Source organism: Mustela lutreola, chromosome 5 (assembly GCF_030435805.1).
Source record: "Mustela lutreola isolate mMusLut2 chromosome 5, mMusLut2.pri, whole genome shotgun sequence".
NCBI classification, from domain to species: Eukaryota; Metazoa; Chordata; class Mammalia; order Carnivora; family Mustelidae; genus Mustela; species Mustela lutreola.
In genome coordinates, this window is record NC_081294.1 from 73,318,599 (window position 1) to 73,346,066 (window position 27,468).

Genomic DNA, 27,468 nt, shown 5'->3' on the forward strand with positions numbered 1-27,468 from the left:
AAGTTGTGGACAGCTATGGCTGGGGTGGTCACTGGTGGAAGGGACGGTGGTTCAGAAAGGTACTAGTACTTTTTTCACTTTACAAATGAGCAGACTGAGGCATGGAGAGAGGCTGAGTAACTTGCCCAGGTTACATAAACAGTAAGCTGATGAAGCTGGATTTGAACCTTTACATGTATGTGTGTGTGTGTACTTCTAAGAAAAACAGTGATTCCATCTTTTATAACAATAACGAACACTTGAGTCTAACTGTGTGTGTTCCTACTATTTTAAGTTCTTTACCTACCATTTCATTTACTGGTACAGTAGCTCTGAGCTTGACACTAGTATTAAATATCCTTGTTATATAGAAGGGTAATAAATGAGGCCCCAAATAATCTGCTCTGGGTCATGCAGCTTCCAGTAGGGGGACCCACGTTCCAAACTAAGCATGGTGACTGGAGGAGCCCCTGTGCTATGAGCTGAGAGACAATCATAATCCATTACCCTCTTGTCTCTCTCCTTTGTTTCCCATAGTTAGAGTCATAACATAATTGTCATTTAGCACCTTGTTTTGTTTGGCTTAACAAATGATAAATATTTCACTGTTGCCAAGAGATTTCCTAACCATGACTACATAATAGATCTTTGAGAAGGTTCAGCATTACTTTTTTTTTTTTTTTTAAACTTATGACTGTATATAGTTTTATTTCCCCGGGGGGGGGGGCACACTCCCAGATGAGAAAGCTGTCTTTTTTTTTTTTTTTTAAAGATTTATTTATTTATTTATTTGACAGAAAGAGAGAGAGAGAGATCACAAGTAGGTAGAGAGAGAGAGATGGGGAAGCAGGCTCCCCTGCTAAGCAGGGAGCCCGATGCGGGGCTCGAACCGAGGACCCTGAGATCATGACCTGAGCCGAAGGCAGAGGCTTAACCCACTGAGCCACCCAGGTGCCCCCAGAAAGCTGTCTTATTAAAGATACAGGCATATTCATGCCTTTGATATGTAATGGGGCCCTATGCTGGTGTGGAGGATGAGGACAGGCTCCTAGTATGGCCAACAGATCCATGGCTTTGCTTCTAATACTAAGCTAAGACAAGCTACCTGGGTTTCCCTTGGAGGGAAGGTGGAGGAGGGCCATTCCCTAGAGGGGAGGTTCAAGTGTAGAGAGCATCAGTTGGAAAGCCCTGGTGCTGAGGGAATGGGAAGTCGGAGGCAGGCAGGACGAAAGGTCCAACATCAGGTAAACCATCTCAAGCCAAGCATGGTGTCTGTGCAGCAGAGCCAATGTCTGTGCACTGGTACCAATGCCAGGGATGGGGAGGGCGGGAATTCAGCTACATGGAAGACAGAAAGATCATGAGAAGCCAGTCATCGGGGACATAAATCCAGACACTTGTGCTCACTCCTGGTTAGTATCAATTGCCAAGGAAGACACAACACAGTCCCATACTGGATGGAACAGCATTTGTACTCAACAAAAGAGAGCGAGATCAGCTCTAGGAGTGTGCGGTGGTCCCCAAGGCAAGTGGATCCTCCCCAGCAGTGAAAGGCCAGAGTGCCCCTCTAGTGTCTTAGCACAAGCTCCTCCCAACCCAGTGGAGTCTGTAATACTGAAAGGGGGAGGGGATGGCTGGGAGGAGGGGGGCATGCCCCAGGGTTCTGACTTGCCTGCTTAAGCAGAATACAGGAGTACATATTGAGTGAGCCTGGATCAGGGAAGGATATTCCCACACAAGGTGTTAAGCCTGGAACAGGCTGTATGGGCTCTTTGTAACAATCAGTAAGGGAGTGTTCTAGGCCTAAGGCCCATTCTTACATGGGTGAGCAGGGCTTAAAAGACTGTGAGCAGGAGACTGACTGCCTTTCCCAAGAGTACCCACTATAGAGGACTTGCTCAATAAATCTTTGGTAAGGAACTTAAATCCTACTAACTGGAGACGTACATGTGAAGGCTGAGTATCCACAGCCCCTACTGGTGAACATCATTTGCCCTAGGCCCTACTGGCATGCTACCGCTGCTGCTTTTCATAACTAGAGCTGAGACACCAGTTTCCTAAAGTGGATTTAGGGAAGGAAAATGAGGAGTCTTGTTACCTCACACGTACCAGTTCATTTTGCAGTTCTCACTTTAATAAGCAAGTCTGCAGGGTATTTATGATTGTATACACCCGATTAAGTATTGGAAACGAAACTTTTAATTCCATCTCCAGTCATTGCCCACTTGAGGCATCAGGCAACGGAAACTGTAGTGCCTTAGATGGATGCCTTGAGGTCAGTGACATCTGATCAGAGTTTGCAGCAAGATTCCTCCCTTGAGTTTTTGTCAAGTGGGCAAATGTTAAGAATGCATATTGAGCCATGTTTGAATTTTAGGATATTTTGAGGCAAGAAAGCTCCCCTCCCCAACTCCATATGGAATATAAAATTAACTGCTAGCAACTGCTAAGTTGAACTTACATGGACTCTGATATTTAAAAAACTGAGTAGACGGCTAAATCTTAAGCAAACTTGGTTATATTATTAATTTGCTTAAGCTAGTAAAAAAAGGTGCAAGTAAATATACTAAAAGCCAGTAAATTGTATGTGACATGTAAAAAAAAAAAAAGGCAAGAAAAAAAAGAGTAAGAATAAAATACTAGTAAATACATACATAAAAGAATCCACCTCTTTGGGGGCGGGGGGACTCCTGTAACTGTCTGCTTCATCACCGGAGCGCGCACTGCGCGCTGCTCTTTAGCAAGCCTGAAGAGCCGAGTTTCCAGACTGTCTTATCTGGGCCAGCACCGATGAAGAAGCGTGCCCGAGGCCTCAGCGGCTAGGCAGGCCCAGCAGCACCCACGGCTCCCTGCCTTACATGCCCAGACCCGAACTACTGTGGTTCTCTGCCCTCCGCGAGCGCGGAAGGGACTGGTTCCCACCCACCCACCGGAGCCCATTTCGCCCCGTGCCCGCCCGCAAAATGCTGCCACCGACTCGGGCTCTAGGCCCCACCGCCTAGCAGGGAGCCCAGCACCGACTGTCCTCGAGAGAGCGGCGAGCCGGAGCTCGGATACCGAAGAGCCCACCGGGGGTTAAACCTTAGCACGCGGGCGGGAGAGCGGCCACGAGGCGGGCAAGACGCGGCCCGCGCGGAGCGGGACCTGAGAGCGCGGGGGCCTGCGGCGCCCGCCCGCCTGCTGCCAGCACGGTCGGCGGCCCTGAAGCTCCCAGGATCTTACGGGGCGGGCCGCGCGGGCGCCTGCAGGACCAATTGGCCCGCGGCTGGGCGCCACCCGCACTGCTCTCGGCTCCCGGGCAGACGCCTGCGGGCTGCGGGCAGGCAGCGCGCCGGGCAGCCCTGGGCCGGCGGCCATGGCGGCGGCCCTAGGGGCGCGGGGGGCGTCGCGGCTCCTGCTGGCGACGCTGCGGGGTCGGGCCCGGAGCTTCTCGGCCACGGTGAGTGCGGGGGCCCGCGGTGCGGGAGGAGGGCGAGGCCCCGCGGCGCCGGCTGGTGGCCGTGGGGGAAGGACCCGGGCCGGCCCCACAGTGGGCCCGGCTTCCGGTGTCGGACCTCGGGGAGCCGCGTTCGGGCGCCGGGCACCTGCCAGACGCCCGGCCGGAGACAGGGGCTCCGCAGCATCATCGTTTGTCTTGTCTGCGAAGCTGCCTGCCGGAAGAAAACCAAGGACCAGTTTTGTGTAAAGAAAGTACAAGTAGCTGCAAAGCTGTCTGACGCTGAGGGTCACTTGAAGTGACCAAAGGCGCGGCGCACTCGCCGAAAAGCCTCTGGCTCAGCGCGGAGTTAGCTCACTTGTTTTGCTGTGATGTTTGGGAGGAGTTAGTAACAAATTATCGTATTTGGGGGAGGCAAATCTATACTTCTTTCTTCTTCCGCGGGGAGTTTCGTCCTTTTTCTGGCATCAGAAATTAATATATTGGGATGCATTAACTGAGGGGAAGCTTTAACACGCAGCACCACCTAGTGGGGAAATGTTGTATCAAATTTCGTGTGTCATCTTAAGAGGCTGGCTGGAGCCCCTTGGCCCTTTGAAAGTCTTTAATAGGACACATTGAAGATAGCTCGATGGTGGAGGAAGCTGAATACTGTTTCGTGGCCACTAAGGTGAGAGCACGAGTTCTGTGCTTACTGTCACCTAAGCGTGTCCCAGGGTATACCTGTACCCAAGGTGCTGATGATTAAGTAAAAATATGGGGTTCAGAGGAGTGAACAAACAGGATTTGAGAGGCTGCCACGTGCCAGGGTCTAATGCTGGGTGCCTTCACATTCAAGATCTCCTTAAATTTAACTCTCTCAAAAAAATCTCGGGGCGCCTGGGTGGCTAAAGTGTCTGCCTTTAGCTCAGGTGATAATCCCAGGGTTTTTGGATTAAGTTCCATATTGGGCTCCCTGCTCAGCAGGGAGTCTGGTTCTCTTATCCCTCTGCCACTTTCCCTGCTTGTGGTCTCTCTCTTTCTCAAATAAATAAATAAATAAAATCTTAAAAAAGTGTCGACAGGTAGAGGTTGTGATGCCCCCACCATAGAAACGAGATACTGGTATTGAGAGAAGCTAAGTGGTTTGTTCAGCATCCCCATAGCTGAAAGTAACCAAGTGAGGCCTTGGATGAAGTTTGTTCTCTCCAAATCCTCTCTACTTTTGCCTATCCCCATCCCCATCTCCCGCAGGAAAAAAAAAATAAGCCCATCATAAAGGGTTCTGCAGAAGGTGTGTCTCCAAGGGGACCATTTGTGTTTCGTAGATGAAGTTGCTCCATTTCACAACCCTGGACACGGTCCCTGTTCTTGGGCAGACACCTGTGGTAAGCACAGAGTGCATACCATTGCCCTCTTTGGGGATGTACATGGCAGAGAATGTGGAGGAAAACAGCGCAGGAGCCGTGTTTCACTCACTCCAGGTGACTGCTGCACTGCCCACAGCATGGTTAAGAGTTTTCTTGGCAGCTACTCAGAGTGGACACATAATTTAATTTATTTTCCATACTTTCCTGAGTTGTCTTAACATATTTAAGTGACTAATAAAATTTTAGATTATTTCCTATAACAGGTCACGGTAAGAGTAATGAAGAGATGTTTTGGATCTTAATAGTTTAAGTGCTTTTGATAACAGGTCTTCAAATGTTTTTATTTAATTAAGAGGGTTTTTTTTCCCCCTCTTTTTTTTCTTACGTTAGTTATGGAGAAGGGTGGTTGACCTAGCAAGGAAGAGAGACAAGAAAATTGGTTCATTAGCAACCCTTTTTCCTCTTCTTAGAATAAGTTGTCCTTTTTTTTTTTTTTTTTTAAAGATATTATTTATTAGCAAACGTGCACCAATGGGAGAAGGGGGAGAGGCAGAGGGAGAATCAGGCTCCCCAGTGAGCAGGGAGACTGGTGTGGGGTTTGATCCTAGGACCCTGAGATCGTGACCCGAGCTGAATGCAGATGCTTAACCGACTGAGCCAGCCAGGTGTCCCAGAATAAATTGTCTTAAAGTAGTTTTATTTATTCTGCCATTTTACTTACTTTAATGTTAGTGATTGATGAACAGTTTCAGGGTTTCTGAAGTGGGAATGAGTTGTAATTTCATGGTAGGGGATGCAGCTAAGCCCCCAGTTGCTGTTTGATGAGGAGCCCTTTATAATATGTTTTGTCTTTCTGGGTGACAATCCCTTTCTTACCTGAGCCTTCAGTAGCCCTGCAAATAGGTATGGTCGGAGATATTGGTTGGCATTTATGCTGGAGCGAGAGCTAAGCTCCTCTGACTTCTGCTAGAGTGTCCTCTCCTTTCTCTGGCCATGATGTATAGAGTTCTTTCAATTAAAAAACAAATTGCATGGGAAGTGGGGGCATGTTAGCCAACAGGACTCTGGGTTTGTGAGTTTCATCACCAGGGTGAGTGTGGGAACAAGGTGGACAGTGCTCTGGCCAGAGTGGGGGGATTTGTCTTACTGGTTTCCTGGAAAAACTCACTGTACTAAGGCAAGGGCTTTTTGCCTGTAGCGCAGGGGATCTGTGGACCCCCAGAAGTTATTATCCGAAATCTTGTGTTAAGTGTGTGATTGTGTTTTCCCCCCTGGAGGTTAGTTTTCATCAGAAAGGGGATAGTGCACCCAGAGAGTTAAGAGCCCTGTGAATAGGCAGTGAAGAGCACCAAGGTGTGTGGGACTGTCCAAAGAGCAGTGGACCAGGAGTATAGAGCCCTGAGTTCTAATTTGGGACCTGACAGCGGACTTGCAGGGTCTCCTTGCATGGGTATGCTTACCGTATTTCCTACATCTGGGCATGCTGGCCATTAGTAATACAGTCATGGTAAGATGACCAGCGGTAACGGCTGATGGTTGTATCTGTGATAAACCAGAGACACAGAATTGTGAAGTGTGAGACACCTTAGCATGGAGGCAGCTTATTTTGTATGGAGCTAGCCTCGTTGTTAATTTTTTGAGAACAGAGGAATCCAAAATGGTCACTGATTGTTGCCCTTAAGGTATTTTTTTGCATCTCTCATAAGGAAAAGGGCTATGCATTCGAGTTTGACTGAACCTCTACATTTCAGGTATTATGTGTGTTCTTTTATAGGCAGCAGATGCTCGCCATTTGACAGCAGAGGAGAGGAACCAAGTTATCCTTGACCTGAAAGCAGCAGGATGGTCAGAATTACATGAGAGAGATGCCATCTACAAGGAATTTTCCTTCAAAAATTTTAATCAGGTAAATATGACATATCCTTGCTAGTACCCTGGCCTGTCTGTGTCCTCTCAGGCTGTGGCTCTTTAATACTACTGGTGGTCTGGTCCCGTGTGGATCCTTAAGATCCTTAAGAAGTCAGTGACAGCTGCACTGTCCTTGGGGAGTCCCTGCTCTAGGGGAAGGGAGAGGTTTTTGTCATCTGGAAAATCAGATTCTGAACCCTCTGGTTTGGTATGGGTTAGGACATTTAGTTTCCTTTCAAAGTTTAAATAACATTAAAAGGATGTGTGAGTTTCTTGTGCATATCAGAAGAGGGCTTGAGGAACAGCAGTGCAGAAACATACACCTGCTCGACTGATTTCCCCCTACTTTTCTTGGATGCTTGTCAAGTTTTCTTTCTCTGTGTACATGTATTTCATTCTCTAGTTCAAGCCCCAAGCTGCACGCTTTTCTCTGATTGGCTTATTTTATCCCAGCCTTTGCAGCTTTTCTTAAAAGCTGACCTTCCCCCTTGGAGACTCAGCTTTAACAAGGTGACTGTTCCATTAGAGCCCCGCCCTGTTTAGAGAGTCATCTCCCATGACTTACCCTGCAGCTCTTACCCCACAGCATTTGTACAAGGTCGGTGCTTTTGACTATTTCGTGTTTGTTCAGTGAGTTTGGTAATCCTCTGGACAGATTTACTGTTTTTATTTATATTAGGTGTCAGCATCTAGAAGGCAGAGACCATGTTTGCTTCAATAACTCTCTATTGTAGCTAACACAGTTCTGGATACAAACAGGCATTTGATAAATGCAGACATTGATTACAGTGTTTGCTAGTTTCTGGAAGGGTGTGTGAGGACCAGGTTTCCACCAAACAAACCTTCGACATGTTTTCCTAGGAAATGCCGTTGGCTCCACTGAGCTGCGTGCCCTCTTCTGCTCTCCATCCATCTGGCTGCCAGCCTTCTTTCAGTCTCCAGCTCCTGAGGAGACCTAGACCAAGCGGGCTCCCTGTCCCTGCTGCCCCATGTGCTCGACAGCTCTTGTCAGGGGCTTAGCACTCTGTGGCTGGTGGCAGCGAATCCCATTGGTACAGTAAGCTCCTGCATAAGCTCTAGGTAGCATTTTCCGGGCTTATTAAAATTCTTACATGTGTACAGCCTGACTTCTTTAAGCCTGGGCTAATTTATTGGGCTTGAACATGTGGCTTAAAGTATTTGAGTAGCATTGCCTCAGGCTCTGCCCAAGAGTCAGTCATCCAGCCCCCGCTAACCCTGTGCTTGGGGCGACTTTCAGAAATGGGAGGAAAGAGAAGCTGTGCAGGGCATCCTTGATTAATTGTAATACTATTCATTGGGACAGTTTATTAATTTGACTTAAAAAATTTTTTTTTTTAAATTTTCTTCACTCAGCTTTTAGGAGAAAGAGGCAGATGACAAGAAAATCAGGGAGTGTATTCAGAGAACCAGCCCTGAGATCATCTCCTGGGGTCAGTTTTCCAGCTGGGTCTCTTAGGGCTTCTGCATGTCCAGTGGCTGGTAATTGCAGCTGATGTCATGACACCTGTCATTGCCCACCCGCCCAAGATCACCAGGACCACCCCTGGGTTTCCTGGAGCAGGTGGGACTGAATTGCTTGTTGCAGCAAGAGGGAGACTGTGCGTATCAGGGAACTGATGGTGTTGGGAAGATAGTTTGGTCTGGCTTGGACGCTGTCAGAAAATGGGCAGTTCTGTGCTTCAGTATTTTAATCCATCTTACCCGTAGGGAGGGTAGACTAAAGTGGGACCAAAGCTGAAGTGGGCAGAGAAGCAACACTCACTCATTAGCTGGGAGAGGGGGGACGTTTGGTGTTTTGTGGTGTGGACAGGATTTATGTTTTGTCTGTGTTCACTTAATCTTGCACTTGGTCTTGTTTTTGTTTGAATCCATCCTGCTTGTGGAGTGGCCTTGTCTGCTGTTTGTGTGTAACCTCAGGGCCTTGGTGTGCCTGCCAGGCCAGCTCCAGCTCTCAGAGTTACCTTTCTCTTTTTCACAGCCGATGCTTACAGTTGTGACCCTCTCTTCCTCATAGATGTTCACTAACCTTTTATTTAGGACAGAAAAGATCCCTCGTTTTTATTATAAAACAATAATAGGAAACACTAAAATAGGATGTTGTACATTAAGAAAAAGTCCCATTGCAGCTTCTTTCATCTAGTGTTTATTTTCTAGTCTTTTTCCTCTGATAGAGTTTATCCACAACATAGTACTTTTCATGCAGTGATGGTTTTAAAAACCAGCTTGACTTTTATTGTAAAAATGGTATTTATTCACTCACCAAATATGTATGAAGCATCTTCACTGTGCCAGGCACAATTCTAAGCTCAGGTAGTTCTGTTCTAGTACAGAAGATAGACAAGAAGCAAATGAGTAAATGGCAGTAAAGAGAAACGTAGGATTCCTCATATATATATATATATATATATATATTTTTTTTTTAAGATTTTATTTATTTATTTGTCAGAGAGAGAGAGAGATAGCATGAGCGAGCACAAAGCAGCAGGCAGAGGCAGAGGGAGAATCAGGCTTCCTGCCAAGCTAGGAGCACGATGTGGGTCTCGATCCCAGGACACTGGGATCACGACCTGAGCCGAAGGCAGCTGCTTAACCAACTGAGCCACCCAGGCGTCCCAGTTCCTCGTATATTTTGAAGAGAGAACAAACAAGACTTGCTGTTAGATTGGATATGGTGCGGATGGAGGGAGAGTCAAGGATGATCCCAAGGTTTTGAGTCCAGTGGAGGAACTGAGGGGCAAGGGAAGTAATGCGTAAGTAAAGTCAGGAATTAAAACATTGGCACTTGTAATCTAGCTGGTAAGGAGGGAGGTGGGGCTGTGATGTGGGAGACGGTGAGGCAAGAGGTGGGGCTGTCCATTGGTGTAACCTTCTTAGAGGGTAGTTGGGGAGTGTGTATCCGCTTTTATTTTTATTTTATTTTTTAAAAAATGATTTTATTTATCTGACAGAGAGAGATCAGAAGTAGGCAGAGAGGCAGGCAGAGAGAGGAGGAAGCAGGTTTCCTGCTGAGCAGGGAGCCCGATGAGGGGCTCGATCCCAGGACCCTGGGATCATGACCTGAGCCAAAGGCAGAGGCTTAACCCACTGAGCCACCCAGGCGTCCCCCGCCCTGTGTATCCGCTTTTATTTATTTATTTTTTTAAAGATTTTATTTATTTATTTGACAGACAGAAATCACAAGTAGACAGAGAGGCAGGCAGAGAGAGAGGAGGAAGCAGGCTCCCCGCTGAGCAGAGAGCCCGATGTGGGACTTGATCCCAGGACGCTGGGATCATGACCTGAGCCCAAGGCAGCGGCCTAACCCACTGAGCCACCCAGGCACCCCTGTGTATCTGCTTTTAAAATGCACATACCCATTGTCCGAATCTAGAAATTTATCTTCTAGGTATTATCCTGTGTGTGTGCAAAATGGATAGTGAGAATGTTAGCCTAGAATTTTCTGTTGTGAGGAGGCATTTCCATGTGCGTAGGCACAGTTCCATGAGGCCAGGTCTCCCTTGGCGTGGCCATGCCCTTAGCAAGAGTTGGGGAGGCCCCCATGCCCCTTGTGTTCCTGGCAGTGGCAGCACCTCTCCTGGCCTCAGCTTTGGAAACTGGAGGGAGCTGCTGTCCGAACTGGTCCCCTCTTTCCCTTAGCGGACTTCAGCCCACACTGGATGTCTATATATTTTTAAAAGTCTGAGCTGAACATACAGCTAAAAATTCTGTTCTTTTTTATCTTAATAGGTTATGGACATTTTACAGTTCTCTACATTGTCTTTTTACTTAAAATAATTCTTCAGGAGGAAGGTTGCACTTGCTGGGTGTTACCGTTTTTTTTTTTTTTTAAAGATTTTATTTATTCATTTCACAGAGGGAGACCACAAGTAGGCAGAGAGGCAGGCGGAGAGAGAGAGGAGGAAACAGGCTCCCTGAGAGCCTGATGCGGGACTCGATCCCAGGACCCCGGGACCATGACCTGAGCCGAAGGCAGGGGCTTAACCCACTGAGCCACCCAGGCGCCCTGGGTGTTACCGTTTTTAAAGGGCTTGCTAATGTAGTATGTGTAATGAAATGTTGTCACAAATTTGCGTTAGAATTCATTTCTCTTATTACTATAGGCAATGAACCATACCTTTTAGAAACATTTTTCATGGGTGCTTGGGTGGTTCCGTGGATTAAGTGTCTGCCTTCTGCTTAGGTCATGATTCCAGGGTCCTAGGATCGAGTCCCAAGGTGGGCTCCCTGCTCCGTGGAGAGGCTGCTTCTCCCTCCCCCTCCTCCCGCTCCTGCTCTCTCTCTCTCTTTTTTTTCTCTCTACCTCTCAAGTAAAATTTTAAGAAAGGAAGGAAAGGAGGAAGGAAGGAGGGGAGGGAGAAAAATTAGTGACCCTGGGTGAGAGACCTAATTCTCAAAGCTTTGGGTTATTCTAGGTTTCACTATAACAATAAGTAGCCAGCAAAAAATACAGTGGAACTTTTTTTTTCTTAGTGGTTTTATTCTAGGATATGGTTAGTTCCAAATGGTCCGCATTCATTTGATAGCTCAGATGGGTGCAAATATTTAGAGACTGTAAGAGCAGAATTCCCAAGGGGTTCTAACAGTGTTGGTGGCTGCCGGGGCAGAGGTTGTGTGGCCAGGAGCCGCTGAGTCTTCCTGGGGGAGGCGTGGAGGGTCGCGGGGCAGCATGACGGGCACGGCGAGCCTCCTTGAGCCGTCAGAGCATAGTGCTGCCTGGACTTGGAGCCACAGGTGTCTGTTCTTGGAGCGCTTGGACTCACACAGGGTGGGCTTGGCATTTGTGAGGACGTTTATGAGCGCTAGATGCTTTTCTTCTGTTCTTGTAGACTTAAGGAGGGAGAGGTCTCTCAGAGACAAACTGATTCTTCGGTGTTTGGCAACTGCAGGGTGCCTGCATGGAAAGAACAAGATGTCTTCTTGGAAACGCAGGGTACATGTCTTATAAAGGTAAATTGTATTAGGTGTTATGGGTCGGGTCAAGTGGGAAGCTTCCAGAATCAGGTGCGGTTTGAAGCTTTGGAGGTAGGTGCAGAAGAAGGCTCTGGAACCCAGGAAACAGCTATCCCAGATGCCAGCAGGTGGAGCCCTCCTGGGCAGGAGCTCTGAGTGGCTGTGCAGCAGCTCAAGCCCCTGGGGACCGTTCCCCGTCTCTCCCTCAGGGAGCTGAGCCTCCCTTGTTCAGGGTAGAGAGGATCGAGTATAGGGAATAGGCCAGAAGCTGCCATGGGACATTGTACCTGATTTGGTATCTTTTGGGTGAATGAAGAATTCCAGGAGAAGGCTACAAGGAGATTCCAGTTGGTAATGGAGAACACTTTTGACTCAGGAGAAGGGGACACAGCCTTGCGACAAGGACCTGGGATTCCCTGCATTCCCAGAGGAGCTCCTGTGCCCGCCAGGGCTGCCTCCAGTAGACTGGCCCTTGAGGCATTCGATTTTCTTAGAGTGCTCATAGAAACTGGTTTACCCTCAGCCCATTTTGACCTATAAAAATGGCCCTTTTCAACTGCATAGCTGGTCTCAGGTGTAGCTTGCAGGCAAGGCCCGAGCTTCGTTTGTTTGGCCTCTTGTTCTTCACATTGCGGTTGCTGTAACTGCTGCTGCTGAGAGGGTGGGACCCGGGGAGGGGCCCCCTGAGTGGCGGGGCCGTGAGGGTGGGGTGCCAAGGAACACCATTTCGTGCATCTAGCAGCAGTAGCACCATATGTGAGTTTGGGGTTGGTAAAATCTTTCCCTTCCTGTGCCCTGGAGCTCCTGCTGTAGAGCTGTTGAAAGTTACTGTTGCTCACTTACTTTATAAAAATGTTTTATTGAGGAATTTGATAATAGGCTTATGGTTAACATTTTGAAACACTTAGTGAAGTCTGAAGCTCAATACCAGAAGAAAGACAACTGTTAATGAAAATCTTAACAGTCCTCAATGGGACACAGTTCTCAACAGTTCTCGTTGTGGAAGAATTAATTCAGGTTTCATTGTTCATTGTTGTAAGCCAAAACTCGGTGCAAAGTTCTGAGTCAGTAATGCAATAATAGAAATGTCACATCTGAGTGCTCTTGAAAGTAGAAACGTACCCTGCTTGTTGAAGGTAGGGGAACACTCCCAGGAGGGTGTTCCCAAGGCTGATTCATCATGTAGCTTAGAGAGTGTCCTTTGCTGTTACCTTAGAGGCTCCTGTCTGTGTGTCTGGGAACCAGGTCAGGTGAAAACCTGTATGCTTATTGCACACGGTGGCCTTGGCGTCACTCGTGCCCACTGATGGGCTCTGTGGCTGCCGTTGACTCGAAACCTCAGAAAGCATCCTTCGTTGTCACTGTAATGGAGAGCAACACATCTGAGCAAACTTTACCTAACATTGGAGGAGCTAATTAAAAATACCTACGTGGTGGGGTGCCTGGGTGGCTCAGTCGGTTAGGTGTCTGCCTTTGGCTCAGTTCATGATCCCAGGGTCCTGGGAATGGGCTCCGCATCGTCGGGCTTCCTGCTCCCCGGTGCTCTCCCTCCTTGTGCTTTCTAGCTCTTTCTTTCTCCCTCTCAAATAATTAATAAAATCTTTAAAAAAAAATTTTTGTGTGGTGTATTCATGCTGGGCTCCTGGGAGTTGTGGGCAGGTGATGCTCGTGGTGTCGTGCGGTGGCTGGGACAGCAGTGTTGGTGTACTTCAGAGGCGTGAAACTAGAGACTAAAAAGGTGTCATTGGGCATCTTGCTTCTGCTGTTTATCTCATAAAATGGGTTTAGGCCCTATGTGTATTTGTGAAAACACATGTAATGGACAGACAAGGGGAAATGTAAAACAGGTGTCCAACATGTAAATATGGCGCCACAGTGTGGCGTGAAAACACTGGGGCTGCTACCCCGGCCTTTCATAAAAGTGGACTTTCAACTGCTTTGCGTTTTCTTAGTCGTATAGTAAATCTTCTGTTTACAGAACGTAGCCAAAGTATTCTGTGAAAGTCAAACAGCCAAGAAATAGAATTTCCTCAGCAGTCTTTGTCTTGCCCTTTTACAGATGGCGTAAAATCAGGTGTGTAAAAAATAAAAAGCAGTTTGAGCTGACGTGAAAGGTATTTCAGATTTATGCTTTGCAGATGATATTGGTATGATTAATGCATTCATTGCTTTTTTTTATTGCTTTTCACAGATAATGTACATGATGCATGGAAAATGTTGTGGGTTTAAATCTTTGCCAGCTTTAGACTGTGAATATCAACAGATGTTATCATATAAGTACTATAGTTATTATAAAGTAAAAAATTTTTCGTGAAATGCATTGACATAAATTTCATTTATGTAAATTGCTTTCATTAGTACAAAACCTTAGTGTAGCCGTTAGGGTTTGTGAAGCACTTTAAATGAGATTAACTTGGTATAATGTGGTCAGAAATGGGTTGCTTTAAATTTAACTGACAAGAAAATAACACTCAAAAGTTAGGAAATTACCGAGGCATTTGTTTTCCGCCTGCATTGCTGGGACTGCTTAAATAGGTTGAATATGAGGGCGCCTGGGTGGCTCAGTGGGTTAAGCCGCTGCCTTCGGCTCAGGTCATGATCTCAGGGTCCTGGGATCGAGTCCTGCATCGGGCTCTCTGCTCAGCAGAGAGCCTGCTTCCTCCTCTCTCTCTCTCTGCCTGCCTCTCTGCCTACTTGTGATTTCTCTCTGTCAAATAAATAAATAAAATCTTTAAAAAAAAAAAAATAGGTTGAATATGAATTAATAACAATGGACTGCCGGCTCAGTAATTACAGAAAATAATTTAAAGGAGACCTCAGATAATAACTTCAATGTATTTTGGTCTTCCTCTTTTCTGTTCTGTTTTTCTTGAGCATACCAGCCTTTTGCTTCAATACAGCCATTGAAAACAGTGTCCATGTTTGCAAAGAGTTTTGTCTATAGAGTTTTGGTGCCTTATGGCTGTGATGTAGAAACTTATATTCAACTCTTTCAAAGTATGGATCTTGGGTACGTGAAGGAGCAGCCTCAGCAGCTGGTCATCTCTACCTAGCAGCAAGTAGAATGGTGCACTACTGTTTCTGTGGCCGGGAGGGTGACCAGGTACCCTCTTCTCCCAGGAGGGAGTCAGCCCCCAACTGTGGACAGGTGGGAGAGGAGCTTCTTCCATAGCTTGGAGGTCTTTGTGTTCTGCTCTTTGCCCTACATCACTGTAAACAGAACAGCACGTTGTCTCCCCCATTTTGTGGATAGTTGACTGTTGTATTGCCCTTCCGATCCAGGCTGGAATGGGCCATTTTAACTAGTTCACTGAATTTCACAGAAGGACCCTGAACCAGACCGAGACCCTGAGATTGCTTGCGGTCACTCTGGATCATGGCACAGTGGGTGTCACACTCACATCTCTGATTCCTACAGCAACATGTTTTGATACCACAGTGACACAGAAAGTTGTTTTGTTTTTACATTTATTATTTTTTTTTTTTCTAGGAGATACCTTTTTTCCAAGGACTACCTGTTGGATTACTTTCTACCTTAAAAGGGTTTGACAACACTTCCTGAGAAAGGCACTATTCACCAGCTAAAACAAACAAAGCTGTACTTGTTCAAGAGTAACCCGGGTATCACTGTTGAGCAATCAGGTCATTGAATTGTATTGTTAAAATCAATCTTATCAAAACAGCCATCGCGGCTAATGAATCTGTTTGCTCCTATGCCCTCAGCCGGCAAGGCAGGATTGTGGCCTTCTACTGTTATCATTCATCAAACTGATTTCCAGTGCCCTGTCCTCACCATTGCAGCCCTGGCTGTGGACGCATGCCAGGCACCTGGAGAAGATCCAGTTAGGGCTGGGCAGGGAGCTATGTGGTCTTCCCACTGAGAGCCACAGAGCCTACCTCTGGTGGGATCAGGGAATGTGGCGTGGTCTTTGAGCTGGTCACCCCTGAGGGTCTAGCTCTACTCTGAGCGTGGAAGGAGGACAATGTAAGTAAAGTACATGATTCCATTTCTGCACTGAAGACCTTCTAGGTTTTTGGGGTTTTTGAGATTCGATTTTATTGATTTTTGAAAGATTTACTTATTTATTTTGGAGAGCACAGAGGGGAGGGGCAGAGGGAAAGGGAGGGTCTTAAGCAGACTCTGCACTCAGCGCAGACCCTGATGTGGGGCTCAGTCTCATGGCACTGAGATCACAACCTGAGCTGAAGCCAAGAGTCAGACAGACTCAGCTGACTGTGCCACCCAGGCATCCCAGATTTCATTTCATTTATTTATTTATTTATTTATTTTAAAGATTTTATTTATTTATTTGACAGAGAGAGATCACAAGTACGCAGAGAGGCAGGCAGAGAGAGAGAGAGAGAGAGAGGGAAGCAGGCCCCCTGCCGAGCAGAGAGCCCGATGCGGGACTCGATCCAAGGACCCTGAGATCATGACCTGAGCCGAAGGCAGCGGCTTAACCCACTGAGCCACCCAGGCGCCCCCCAGATTTTATTTTAAAGTAATCTCTACACTCAGTATGGGGACCGAATTCACAACCTCGAGATCAAGTCACATGCTGTCCTGACTGAGCCAGCCAGGTGGTCCAGGACCTTCCAGTTTTATTGGGGAGGTAGCATATATGAATTATACAAGATAGTTGGTTTTTTAAATTTTCATACTGACGAGGCACTAAAATGTGAAGTACTAATAAACAGAAGGTGTACTCTAGCATGGCTGCCTAGAGAAGGGGAGTTTTGAGTTGGTCCTTAAAGGTCTGACAGGTTGGTATTGCCAGATTAGAAAACATAATGGAGGATCCTCAAAAAATTAAAATAAAACTACCATATGTTCCAATAACATATATATTGTGGGACTGTATCCTAAGGAAATGATCCAAAAGTAACTCAAAGAGGTATAGGCACTTGTTCAAGCACCATTATTTACAACAACTAAGACATGGAAGCAACCTAAGTGTCCATTGACGAGTGAATGAGTACAGAAGTTGTGGTCTATATTATATGTGGGAAACCCTAAAGATTCCACCAAAAAACTAATAGAACTGATAAATGAATTCAGTAAGGTTGCAGGATACAAAATCAGTGTACATACAGAAATCTGTTGCATTTCTGTACACTATAATGAAGCAACAGAAAGATTAAGAAAGCAATCCCATGTGCATTTACACCCAAAATAATAAAATATCTAGGAATAAACTTAGCCAAGGAGAAAAAGACCGTAGTCTATAAAACACTGATGAAAGAAACCGAAGATGACACCAACATATGGAATGATATTCCATGCTCATAGGTTGAGAGAACAAGTATTATTAAAATGTCCATACTACCCAAAGCAATCTGTAGATTTAATTCCATCCCTATCAAAAGACCAACAGCATTAGGGGCACCTGGCTGGCTCAGTTGATAGAGAATGTGACTCTTGATGTCAGGGTTGTGAGTTTAAGCCCCACATTGCTTGTAGAGCTTACTTAATAAACAAGAACAATGGCAGCATTTTTCAAAGAACTAGAACAAATAATCCTCAACTCTGTATGGAACCACAGAAGACCCTAAATAGTCAAAATAGTCTGGAAAAAGAAAAGCCTGGAGGTATCACAAGTCCAGATTTCAAGTTATACTACCAAGCTGTAGTAATCAAAATAGTAGGGCACTGGCACAAAAATAGAAGTGGAATAGGATAGGGGCGCCTGCGTGGCTCAGTGGGTTGGGCCTCTGCCTTCGGCTCGGGTCATGATCTCAGGGTCCTGGGACCGAGCCCCGCATCGGGCTCTCTGCTCGGCGGGGAGCCTGCTTCTCCCTCTCTCTCTCTGCCTGCCTCTCTGCCTACTTGTGATCCCTGTCTGTCAAATAAATAAATAAATAATCTTAAAAAAAAGAAGTGGAATAGGATAGAAAGTCCAGAAGTGAACCTGTGATTATATGGTCAATTAATTTTTTTTAAAGATTTTACTTATTTATTTGACAGAGATCACAAGTAGGCAGAGAGGCAGACAGGGGGTGGGGGAAGCATACTCCCTGCTGAGCAGAGAGCCCGATGGCGTGACTCGATCCCAGAACCCTGGGATCATGACCTGAGCCGACGGCAGAGGCTTTAACCCACTCAGCCACGCAGGCACCCCTGGTCAATTAATCTTTGGCAGAAGAGGCAAGAATATACAATGGGAGAATGACTCATCAGCAAATGGTGTTGGGAAAACTGGACAGCTAAATTCAAAAGAATGAAACTGGACCACTTCCTTCCACCGTATACAAAAATTAACTCAAAATGGATTAAAGACTTAAATGTGAGACCCCAAACAGTTAAAATCCTAGAAGAGCACAGGCAGTAATTTCTCTGACATTAGCCGAAGCAACACTTTTCTTGATGTGTCTCCTGAGGAAGGCATATAAAAGCAAAAATAAACTATTGGAACTACATGAAAATAAAAAGCTTCTGTACAGTGGAGGAAACTGTTAACAAAACTGAAAGCCTACTGAATGGGAGAAGATACTTGCAAATGACATACCCTCAAAGGATTAGTTTCCAAAATACATAAAGACCTTATAAAATTCAACACCCAAAACCAAATAATCCAATTAAAAAATGGGCAGAAGACATGAACATACATTTCTTCAAAGAAAACATCCAGATGGCCAACAGACACATGAAAAGATGCTCAGGATCACTCATTGTTAGGGAAATACGAATCAAAACTACAATGAGATCTCACCTCCCACCTGTCAGAATGGCTAAAATCAACAACACAAGAAACAACAGGTGGTGAGGATGTGGAGAAACTTGCACTGTTAGTGGGAATGCAGAGTGGTGCTGCCACTCTGAAAACAGTATGGAGTTTCCTCAAAAAATTAAAAATAGAACTACCCTATGATCAAGTAATTGCATTACTGGGTATTTACCCAAAGAATAAAAACATTAATTTGAAAGGATATCTGCATCCTTATGTTTATTGCAGTATTATTTAAAATGGCAAAGTTATGAAAGCAGCCTAAGTTCCACTGATAGATGAACAGATAAAGAAGATGTAGTACATACCTATGTTATAAATTGTTTGTTTATACATACACACACACACAATGAAATCTTATTCAGCCATAATCTTGCCATTTGGAACAACATGGATGGCATTAGGGAATATAACACCAAGTGAAATAAGTCGGTCAGAGAAAGACAAATACCATATGATTTCACTTATATATGGAATTTACAAAACAAAACAAATGAACAAAGGAAAAAAAGAAAGACAAACCAAAAAACAGACTCTTAACTTGAGAGAAAAAACAGATGGTTACCAGAGGGAAGGCAAGTGGGGGAGTGAGGGGAATAGGTGAAGGGAACAAGAGTACACTTATTGTGATGAGCACTGATACATAGAATTTTTAAAAACCGTCTTGTTTATTTATTTATTTATTTATTTTAGGGGGGTAGAGAGTGGGCACTGGAGCAGGGGGAGGGGCAAAGGGAGAGGGAGAGACCCTTGAGTAGACTCCCTGCCCAGTGTGGGCCCATTGCAGGGCTCGTCTCACGACCTTTAGATCATGACATGAGCTAAAACCAAGAGTAGGTCACTTAACCCACTGAGCCACCCAGGCACCTGTACCCTAGAGTTATTGGATCACTATATTGTAAATCTGAAACCAATATAGCACCATATGTTAATGATACTGAAATTAAAATAAACATTAAAAAAAAGATGTGGTATATATTACAATGGAATATTATTCAGTCGTTAAAAAATGAGGAAACCCTACCACTTGAGGACGTTATGCTAAGTGAAATACGTCAGAGAAAGATAGATACTGTATGATCTCACTTATACGTGGAATCTGAAAACAAAAGGACTTACATAAAAAGTGATCAAGACTTGTGGTTACCAGAGATGGAGGGTGGGGAAAGAGGGAATTGGAGAAAGGTGGTCAATAGGTACGGGGAAAAAAGAAAAAGTTTGATAGGTTTTTTTGAGTGAAGGGGCTAAGGAAGTATGTAGGTCAAGGACGGGGGCGGGGCACGTCTTTTTTATTTGTAACCTGTTGGGGAAATGAGAGCCCTAAGTGTGGTTCAGTGAGATGGACTGAAGATTGGAAAGGTGGGTCCTTGTGGTGCTGTCTCTCCTGAGTTTAGTGTTTCAGGTTTAGAGTATCTGAAAACAAACTTACCTTTCTTTCCTCCAACTTGCTTGTTATTCTCAGCAGTGCCACCATTTTCCTGAGCACCTTGACCGAAAAGTGAAGAACTATCTTGGTTATCAGTTACTGAGAACTCAGTGTCTTTCCCCAAGATTGTGCTCTAGTCTGGGTTCACCTTGTCTCCCCCTTGAGTTCCTGTGTAAGCTTTCTTACAGCCTTTTACCTCCCTTCGTGTGTTGGTCTCCATGTTGCTTTGGTGTGACGAAGTTGGTCTCTACTCAGAAAATCCCATTTCCTTCCTATTTTATCTTAGAAGACATCATCATCATCATCTTCTTCTTCTTCTTCTTCTTCTTTTTTTTTTTTTAAGATTTTATTTATTTACTTGACAGAGAGAGACGTAGTGAGAAAGGGAATATAAGCAGGGGGAGTGGGAGAGGGAGAAGCAGGCCCCACCGCAGAGCAGGGGGCTTGATCCCAGGACTCTGGGATTACGACCTGAGCTGAAGGCAGCCTCTTAATGACTGAGCCGCCCAGGGGCCCCAAAACACCATCTTCTCAGAGGTTTTCTTTTCTTTTTTTTAAGATTTATTTATTAGAGAGAGAGAGAGAGCATGTGAGGGTGTGCTTGGGAGGTGGGTAGCTATGGGCAGAGGGAGAGAATCCCAAACAGACTTTCTGCTGAGCGCAGAGCCCAACTCAGGGCTTGATCTCAGAACCCTGAGATCATGACCTGAGCTGAAGCTAAGAGTCAGATGCTTAACTGACTGTACCACCCAGGCTTCCCTGTTCAGAGGTTTTCAGAGCTGCCCACAGGCTGGCCCTTAACCCTACCTCTCGTAATTTCTCTGCCAGAGGCCTCTTTAGTCTGTTAGAGATTAGAACTAAGAGGTCACTTAGTCGTCATCCTCACTGAAGAAGTGGGGAGACAGGTTCAGATAGAGGGAGCAGGAAACAGTGGCAATGCTGGAGCTGGAGCCAAGACCTCGAACATCTTGGTTCATTTCTTTCCTACCTTTATTTAAGCTGTTCTTCACCTTCTTTATTCCATCCCACCTATCTTTTTTTCGTATGTCTGCATCTCACCCACTTCCAGAAAGTTTTTCCTGACATACACCCAGCACTAATAAGCTATTACATAGTCTAGGCACTGTGCTAGACCCCGGGGGTGCAGTGATGAGCAAAGCAGATATTGTCTCCATTTTCACGGAGCTCACTAGAAATTGGAGTGGAGGGAGAACATAAATAAAGCAATGACTGTATAATTGCAAGTTATGATAAGTGCCATGAAGGAAAATCCTAGTAGCTAATGCTTAATGAACACCTAAACCTTGGGCCAGGCACTGTTTTGTAAGGATGTTCTATGTGTTTATTCACTTAATCTTCACAAAACCCTGTGAACTAGAGACTGTTTTCCTCATTTTACAGATTGGAAACTGAGGTTTAGATTAAGTGACTTGCCCAAAGCCCCACAGCTAGTCCAGTGGACTTGGAACTTGACCTCAGGCAGTTCCCAATCACTTGCCAACCATTTGCCAGAATGGATGCTGCACCTCCAATAGAAAAGACTGTTATGAGAAAGAATAATGGTTAAGACCTAATTCACGAAAGTTCTCCCTAAGGAGCTGAGAAGCTGATGCATTTTCTCCCCCCTACTGCTTGGTCCCTTGAGGCATTTTATATGCGCAGACGTGTTACATTCCTGGGAAAAGAATCCTGGGATCTTCCCTCCTATGTTTACTTCTTGATTCTCAGTGGTCCATGATGCCAGCTGAGGTTGTCAGTACAATGAAATCAAAAGGATGAAGGCAGGTTATTTAGCCTTTTTTTCTTCCTTCCTCTCTTTGTAGGCTCCACAGCCAGCATGGATCCCAGTACTGGGCTTGAACTCAGGACCCTGAGAACTAGACCTGAGCTGAGATCAAGAGTTAGAGGCTTAATTGACTAGCCCCGCAGGAGCCCCTATTTAGCTGTTTTTCTAGATCTTTGAGTTGCACATCAGATCTAGGGCTGATCACTCCTCACCGATTTGACCTGCCCCTGAGGTTGACCATTTCCTGATTGACGTGGTTATCCATGACCTCTAATTCACCAACATAACTATGCTTCATCTTCACAGTCAGAAACCCGACAATGACTTTGGAGCACAGTCTAAGAAGAAAGTAGTGTTTGCCTCTCCTTTTGGCATTGTTGATACACTTGAAAGCATCTGTGAGGACATCCATAGGCACCATGACAGTGGCAAGCAAAGATGGTGGGAAGATGACTAGGAGTCAAGTGTGAAGTATTATGGGAAGCAGAAAGGTTGTCATGAGACTCTCAGAGGGGTGGAAAGGGAAGGATGATATCCTGAAAGTAGAGGGGGGAGGGTGAAGGACTGATGCCTTTTCTTAGAGGATGGAGTGGAAGAGGGAGGGGACAAAGGCCATATAGGGAGAATAGTAAGGAGCTTGTGCAGTCATCCAGGTGAGACCTGTCTTTAGGGTGGACCCAGCAGGGGGCTGTGGACTGTGGTAGTGACAGAGGACAAGCAGAGAGCTAGAGGGTTGAAGCTGTATTTCGGAGCTCACATGATCAGGGACCAGTGGTGCCACACATACCTTTTATAAAGGGAGCACCTGAGATTCTCTGACTAGGGAGGAGTGGTAATGGGTGAGGAGGAAGAAGAGAAAGGAGTGTTAAAAATGACTTCTAGACGGGGCGCCTGGGTGGCTCAGTGGGTTAATCCTCTGCCTTCAGCTCATGTCAAGATCCCAGGGTCCTGGGATTGAGCCCCGCATTGGGCTCTCTGCTCAGCAGGAAACCTGCTTCCCTTCCTCTCTCTGCCTACTTGTGATCTCTGTCTGTCAAGCAAATAAATAAAATCTTAAAAAAAAAAAAAAAAGACTTTTAGAGGATCCGGGTGGTCAGAAGTGGCATTCATTAATCTGGGGAAGTATGGGAGAGGGGAACATGGTGGGGGTGCTGAGATGGAAGTCTTCTGGTTGGAACATTGTTAAGTGTGAGTTGCTGGGAGATACCCAACTTCAACTTAAGATAGTTTTATGTCTGAGTTAGGGACTTAGAGTGGAGGTCTGGGTTGTGGGTAGCTGGGAAGTCTTAGGTATGTGTGTAAAAAAGCCAAGGTAATGGAAGAGACCACTCAGGCAGAAAGTGTAATGTGAGGAGAGAAGAAGGATCATGATGCAGTCTGTTTAGGGGTTGGAAGGAAGAGCAGGAGCTGGCAGAAGACTGAAGAAGACTTACTAGTGAAACAGGAAGACAGTCAGGCCCCTACTCTATCACAGAATCCTAACGATGGTGTTTTAAAAGGGAGGAGGAATCAGTTGTGCTGAGAGTCCAAGTAGTACCAAAGGATGACCACTGTATTAAGTGGCATGGATGTCATCAATGACATCTGTGGTGAGGGTGGTTGGATGATGTGATGGTACAGGCCAGCCCTGGCAGGACTCGGAGCTCAGGTGCCTTATACAGTCCTTCGTATCCACAGACATTAGTCTTGTTGGTTCTTCCATTCTGGGTTGTGTTGTTTGTGGTATTCTTTCAGCCTTGTTTTGAGGTTGAATCGATGAACATTAGAGCTAGAAGGGTTGAGGCAACCAAGGCTAAGGGATGAAGTAGTTTGCCCACATTAACAATGAACTGGTGGGAGAATTAGAATGTGACTAAATTCCGATTAGATCTTGCAGCCGGGAGATGTAGCTACTCACCTTTGTCTCTCCCCACCTAAGAATCAAGCACCTTGAGGGCAGAGACTCAGGTTGTGCTGGTGTACATTTCTCACAGTACCCAGCCCAGTGTTACGTACGTGTACGTGTTTTGCTTGTTTGCTTTGATTTAGATAGACTTACATGTATCTTGAATGCACGAGGTCCCTTGATTGGGTTCACCATAGGTGGTCCTAGCCCGTGCCCTTGGCCCCAGGGAGTTATGTTTTTCATCTCTTTGTCTCCTACAGGTTATTTATATACCTAAAATCCTTTCTCACCAGGGACTTGTCCCCTCCCTCTTTTCCTTACTCTTGGACACAGATGGTTCCTAATGGTGACTGGTGGTGTTGGTGGCTAAGTAGTTGAGTACGATGGGATCATCTGTAATGGCCTGCTGGCGCTTCCCAGAACAGAATTGATTGTGTCTTTGTGCAGCTTGTGGTTTGGAAGTATCAGAGAAGGAAGTGGGGCCCTTATAGACGGGCATGCCCGCAGACGGGCATCTGTAGTAAATTGCCTCTAATAATGAGAGATTGAGGTTAGCACTTGGAATTTGGGCTCCACAGCTTCAGCCACCCACAACTTTTGTCTTTTGTGAATTTCGGTGTGCTGAGAGCTCATGGAAGGTTCTTCCAAGCTTCCACAAAATGTCTTGCTGGGATACTGTCCTAGGCCTGTTTACTAATATTGATTAGGCATTCATTTTTGTTTCAAGACAATTCTTTTAATCCTAGATCCTTTTTTTTTTTTTTAATTTTTCTGTGTTCATTGGTCTACTACTGTTGGTTGACTTTTTAAAAAAATAGTAACTTCCTGGTGTTTTAGGTAGAAAAATTTATAAATTCATTGGGTACGTTTTTCAGGAATTACTTTTAGAAATTTTAATTAAATGAAAAATGTTGCTTTAGGGTCGTTCTATATACAGATAATTTTTTTTTCTTTAAACAGATTTTATTTACTTGAGAGAGAGAGGGAGTGAGAGAGCATGTGCAGGGGGAGGGGCAGAGGAAGAGAAAGAAGCAGACTCCCCACTGAGCAGGAAGCCTGGGACTTGGGGGTTCATGATTCAGGGCTCAATCCGAGAACCCTGAGATCATGACCTGAGCGGAAGTCAGGCGCTTAACTGATGGAGCCATCCAGGTGCCAGTGTATATAGGTAACACTCAGTGTTGTGTTATTTACCTGAAATGCAGTCACACCAGTTGTCTTTGTGAGTTTGGAGAGTCACAGAAATGTTTATGAACTAAGGAGTGTTTGAGCATCTAGTAGGTGATAGTGGGTCTCTGTTAGGGACCTGGAAGATGATGTAGCTTGCTTGCTTCCTTCCTCTTCTTCCTTTTTTCTTTCCTTCTTTTCTTTCTTTTTCTCATTCTTCCTTCCTTCCTTCCTTCCTTCTTTCTTTCTATTTCACTGAAGCTTCCCAGCATTCTTACAGGGTTAGGTGTTGTAACCCAATTTGGTCATGGTGGAAAGAGGGAAGTTAAGGACCCTGCTCAGACTTAACAGAGGAAGGAGGCAGTGGGTTTCCCTCCCAGGCTGGGCTTCCTGCCCTAAGGCCAAAGCTCTTGTCTAACACAGATCTGGATTTTGAAGGTTTGTGGAATAGTTCAGGATGTGGATTGCCTTTTTATTTCCGAACGTCTTAGACCTCTGAATGAACAACTCTGCTGTTGAGTTCAAAGTTGAATCTGTTTCTTTGTTTAGGATAAAACATCTATTTTGGAGGGCCTAAAGGAGGCTATATTTTGAAGAAAAGAGAAGCCAGGTACTGTTTGACTTTTGACCTGTAAATTGCTATATGGCTCCCCATGCCTTGCCCTGATAGCATTCATTTATAATACTTGATCATTCAGTTATTGGCCCTAAGTTGACTCCGGATGAAAGTCAGCTTTCATCCAGTACCTGGAGAGGGAAGTCACTTCCAGATATAAGGTCTGCAGAGAGCAGCTAATTAGCAAACTTTACTTGGCAAATTACAACTCTGTGTAGAGAGGGTAAGCTTGTCTTGCACTGAGAGACACCAGCTTTCTGAGCCCCTGACCATAGCTGTGGATACAGATGTGTAGAAGAGAGGGCCGTTGTACTTCTCAGTGTCTTAAAGTGAGATTCTGCTATGTTAGCTTGAGGACAAGTTTCTTCCATCTTTCTGTTTACTTAAAACTGCAAGGTTTCACTTGAAGGGTTTAACATGTATGCATGGCTTGTATACCCCACAGGCATCAGCCAGGCCCCTCTTGCTCTTCTGGGAACGATGGCTACCAGTTACACTCGTGTGGTATGTTTAGCTTGTTAATAAAATATAACTTTTTTTTTTTCTTGATGGTATACTGTGTTTTATAATTTGGAAAGCAAAAAAAGTACAAAGAAGCAAGATGTACTTGTAATCCTTTTGCCTGTTTAAAAAGCAGTATACGTGAATCTGTATTTTATGACTATGTACATAGGTATGTATGCATATATATTTGGGGTCATGTCGTAGATGTAGTTTTCTCACTTGCTTTTTTCCCTTCGTGTATAGGGAACATTTTTCTCTGTCAGTAAAATATTTTACTTCATGACTTTTAATGGTGGGATATTTATATAGTATTCCATTGCACAGAAAGGCCATATTTAGTTCAACCAGTCCCTTTCTGCAGTGACTAACCATCTCACAGATGAGGCTTTGTGAGCTACCTTTTCTAAATGATCCATATTCTTGCTTCCAGCTGGTCACAGAAGCATCAGGGAGTCATACTGGGTTCTTCTTGTTAAAGATACTCAGGGTCTTGATGCCCTCGCAGATCAGGTTTGGATCCAGTTACTTGTTTAAAAAAAAAAAGAAAAGAAAAGAAAAATCATCACCTAGATTGAGCTGATTTCTTGAAGCTAAAAAATCAAGCCCTTTCAAGTTACTTGAGAAGGTCAGAAGGAAAATTTTATGTTATAGGGCTTTGTAGCTACTGTTCTCACAGCTTAGTGCAATGATGTAGGGAATATTTTCAAAGAAATGTTTCTCTTTTCTCTTTTTCCAGATAAAGAAGGCTTGTTTAATTCAGGAAGAGTTATTTCATAGGAAATTAAATCTTTGTAAACCCTCTATCACATCTCCACACTTGCCAGTTCTCTGGCAAATGGTGGCTTTCAAATGGCTCAGGAAGGGTTTCTGAAAAGGAAACAATCCCGTGTTTTCTACATACTTGTCTTTTAACTTTTGAGTTGGAGAGGTAAGAGAAACTTGTCTTCTCTGCCTGTATTTGTGGGTGATATTGGTGGGTTTTAAACTCAGAATGGTAATTACTTGAAGTGATTTTTCAAAAACTTCGCCTGATGAGAATGTTTTCTTGGGCATGATGAATGACTCCACAGAAGTTTAAGAACCCAGCCAGTGATGTTGCCCAGGCACTGGAGAGCTGCTGCTGCTGCATGGAGATCAGTAATTGTCACATCTTGGTTTGGTATGCTCGGTGGTGTCTAATCACGTCGCGTTCTTGGGAATCATGAAAGAATTTTCTTTTCAAGTCTTCTTGCATCATTTTTCTGACATTGATCAAAGGTTGGAAAACCAGCATTCTGTGTGTAGCCAGGGCATTCATAACTGTCTTACGTTCTTAATCTTTTGGCTATTTGGCTGAAATATATCTACGCCTCTTACATATTGAAAGCATAATATCCTTTAACCTATAACTGCAGAGTTAAAATGAATTTTATGTGAAATATTTAGTTGTGGACCACATCTTCAGCGTTTTATATGCCACAGTGGTCTTGTTTTTTTCCCTTCCATTGTCTGATAGTGAGGTCATTTTCAGTCCTCTGAGAAATTCTATTCCCAGCCAGATGCGGCTCATATATTAAAAGTAGCACCTGTGGCTAATATCACAGCAGCTTACCATAAATTTACATGGTAACTAGGATTATATCTGTCAAGACTGTTAAAAAACATCTAGATTTAATTTGATTTCCAGTATTGTAGAAGCTATCCAACATTTTGCTTCATAACTATATTTTAAAAGTT

The 27,468-nt window shown here is 44.9% G+C and overlaps 1 protein-coding gene across 3 annotated transcripts in view; it reads left to right on the forward strand.

Moving 5' to 3' along the window:
• The first annotated feature begins 3,275 nt into the window (after nt 1-3,275).
• Nucleotides 3,276-27,468, forward strand: part of PCBD2 (pterin-4 alpha-carbinolamine dehydratase 2) — a 50,542-nt gene continuing 26,349 nt past the window's right edge. For 2 of the 3 annotated variants that reach the window (XM_059174614.1, XM_059174615.1), the window contains exons 1-2: nt 3,276-3,418; nt 6,539-6,670. In XM_059174614.1, the coding sequence (XP_059030597.1) occupies nt 3,335-3,418; nt 6,539-6,670 (216 nt within the window). In that variant the 5' untranslated portion in view covers nt 3,276-3,334. Of the gene's footprint in view, nt 3,419-6,537; nt 6,671-25,693; nt 25,753-27,468 lie in introns of those variants that run through there. The other variant, XM_059174616.1, reaches the window with a different exon arrangement.